Below are 2,067 nucleotides of genomic sequence, written 5' to 3' on the forward strand. Positions count from 1 at the left end.
GAGGGTGCCCGAGCCCTGGCCCAGGCTGCCCAGGGGGGCTGTGGAGTCTCCTTCCCTGGAGATATTCAAAGCCCGCCTGGATGAAGTCCTGTGTAGATTGCTCTAGGAGAGCCTGCTTGAGCAGGGGGGTGGGACTGGGTGATCTCCCGAGGTCCCTTCCAACCCTTGCCATTCTGTGGGGGAAAGCCCCGTACTCACTTTCGGAACCTCGCACGCAGACTCCATGCACGAAAGCCAAGTGCACGTGCGACACTTGGCTCATCAGGCTGGCCGTCTCGAAAAACGCCTGCGGGGAGAGGAGGGAGGGTGTCAGGAAGGCGGCCGTTCTCTGGGAGCACCCAGGGAGCGGCTGGGAGCGTCGTTCTCTCCCCCCACCCCCCATCCCACCTCCCCTTCCCCAAGCCCAGGCTCACCAGGGCGATGTCTCTGTGGCTGGGATCCAGGACTTTGAGGACCACGTGCATCTCCCGGCTGTTGTTGTTCTGCTCGGTGGAGAAATATTCGGCTTCGTCGTCGGCCCCGGTGGTCCCGCAGACGTTCAGCACCCCGTCGTAGATGTTCGTGCGGGTGCCCTGCCCCAGGTGGGCTCGCTGCAGGCAGACAGAGAAGGCGCGTGGGTGTCAGACCCCCACGCAGGGCACCTCAAGGAGGGGGGAAATTTTCAGCCTCGCACGCACGCCCCGACTCTCCCCGCTTCCCTCCGCGCGCCGCTGGGGGTGGCAGGGAAGAAACCGCCCCCCGCCCGGCCCGTGCTGCCCTTGCACGGCTTTTCCCCACCTTCTCCTCGGAGAGGGAAGGAATAAAGCGCCAAATCCAGTAGCTGGTCCCCGTGTCTCGCTCCTCTCGGCACCAGCGGCCTCAGGGGTGCGGTAGCATCGCCCCCCCCGGCCCCCGAGCAGAGCAGCTTCCTCCGGGCAACGCGTTTACCCGCCGCAAACCCCGCCGCCCGGGAAATGCAGAGCACGCAACCTGAGTGATCTCGTTCTTGCGGATCTGGTGGAAGCTGAGCTGGGTGAGGTTAAGGATCTGCTTGGCGCTATCCTTCACCTTCCGTGTGATCAGCAGGTCCGAGATCTCTGCAAGGGAAGGGAACAGATCTACGTTAAAGCCCCGGCAACTCCCGGGTTCCTCGCATCCGACAGAGGGACGATGATCCATCCTCCTACCTCCCGGTTTGGGCGGACAGCATCTCTTCACCGTGAAGCTTTCCTCGCCAGACTTGAGCGTGCAGCCCTTGAGCACATCCAAGAGCTCTCGCAAAGTGGAAAATTCCCGGTCCCACCCTTCCAGCACAAAGGAGTTTCCTTTTTTTTGGATCCGGAATTGCCTGTACTTGAGAGCTCCCTGTACCCCGGGAGCCTGGGAGGGAGAACATCAGGACAGGCGTCGCAGCTTCCCGTCTCCTAACGAGACGGGCGCCGCCCGCAGCTCGCCGTTCCCGGGAACGCTGCACCGGGAATCGCATCTTACCTGCTGCTGGCCCCTCTTCACCACGGAGAGAATCATCCTGTTGAAGTCAAGGGCGCTCCAGCGGATGATGTAGAGCCCTTCCTCCTGCTCCTCCCGCCGCAGCTTGGCGAAAACAAACTCCTCCCTGGCAGCAGGAGAAAGGGGAACGGGTTTCGGATGAGCCCGGAGGATATGGCGCCTCCTTCGCCACCCCCACGCCCTCCGTCGGGAGGAACCCACTCACTGCATGGGCCCGTGGATGCCGTTCAAGATGCTCATCACCACGCGCGGCGGCGCGACTTCGTGACACAGGTAGTGGCTGGAGTCGGCCGTCAGTCGGAAATAACCGTCCACCAGGGAGACCAAGGAGAGAGCACTTTCGGAGGACGGGAGAGCCACCTCCTGGAAAGAGGGAGGGGACCCGGCGTGAAAAAACCACCCAGCAGCCCAAAATCCACCTCTCCCTTTCATAGAATCATAGAATGGTTTGGGTGGGAAGGGACCCCCAGAGGTCACCCAGCCCAACCCCCCCGCAGGAGCAGGGACACCTTGAACCACATCAGGTTGCTCACAGCCCCGGCCAACCTGGCCTGGAATGGTCCCAGGGATGGGGCCTCC

The 2,067-nt window shown here is 62.9% G+C and overlaps 1 protein-coding gene across 1 annotated transcript in view; it reads right to left on the reverse strand.

The window, feature by feature from the left end:
* Positions 1-2,067, reverse strand: part of TYK2 (tyrosine kinase 2) — a gene marked incomplete at both ends in the record, with an annotated part of 11,557 nt that overhangs the window by 5,235 nt on the left and 4,255 nt on the right. Inside the window, 6 exons of the mRNA XM_035900974.1 lie at positions 199-286; positions 414-590; positions 970-1,076; positions 1,167-1,359; positions 1,471-1,594; positions 1,694-1,851. Of these exons, the coding sequence (XP_035756867.1) occupies positions 199-286; positions 414-590; positions 970-1,076; positions 1,167-1,359; positions 1,471-1,594; positions 1,694-1,851 (847 nt within the window). The remainder of the gene's footprint in view (positions 1-198; positions 287-413; positions 591-969; positions 1,077-1,166; positions 1,360-1,470; positions 1,595-1,693; positions 1,852-2,067) is intronic.

The sequence above is a fragment of the Egretta garzetta genome, unplaced genomic scaffold (assembly GCF_000687185.1).
Source record: "Egretta garzetta isolate BGI_Z169 unplaced genomic scaffold, ASM68718v1 scaffold1068, whole genome shotgun sequence".
NCBI lineage: Eukaryota > Metazoa > Chordata > Aves > Pelecaniformes > Ardeidae > Egretta > Egretta garzetta.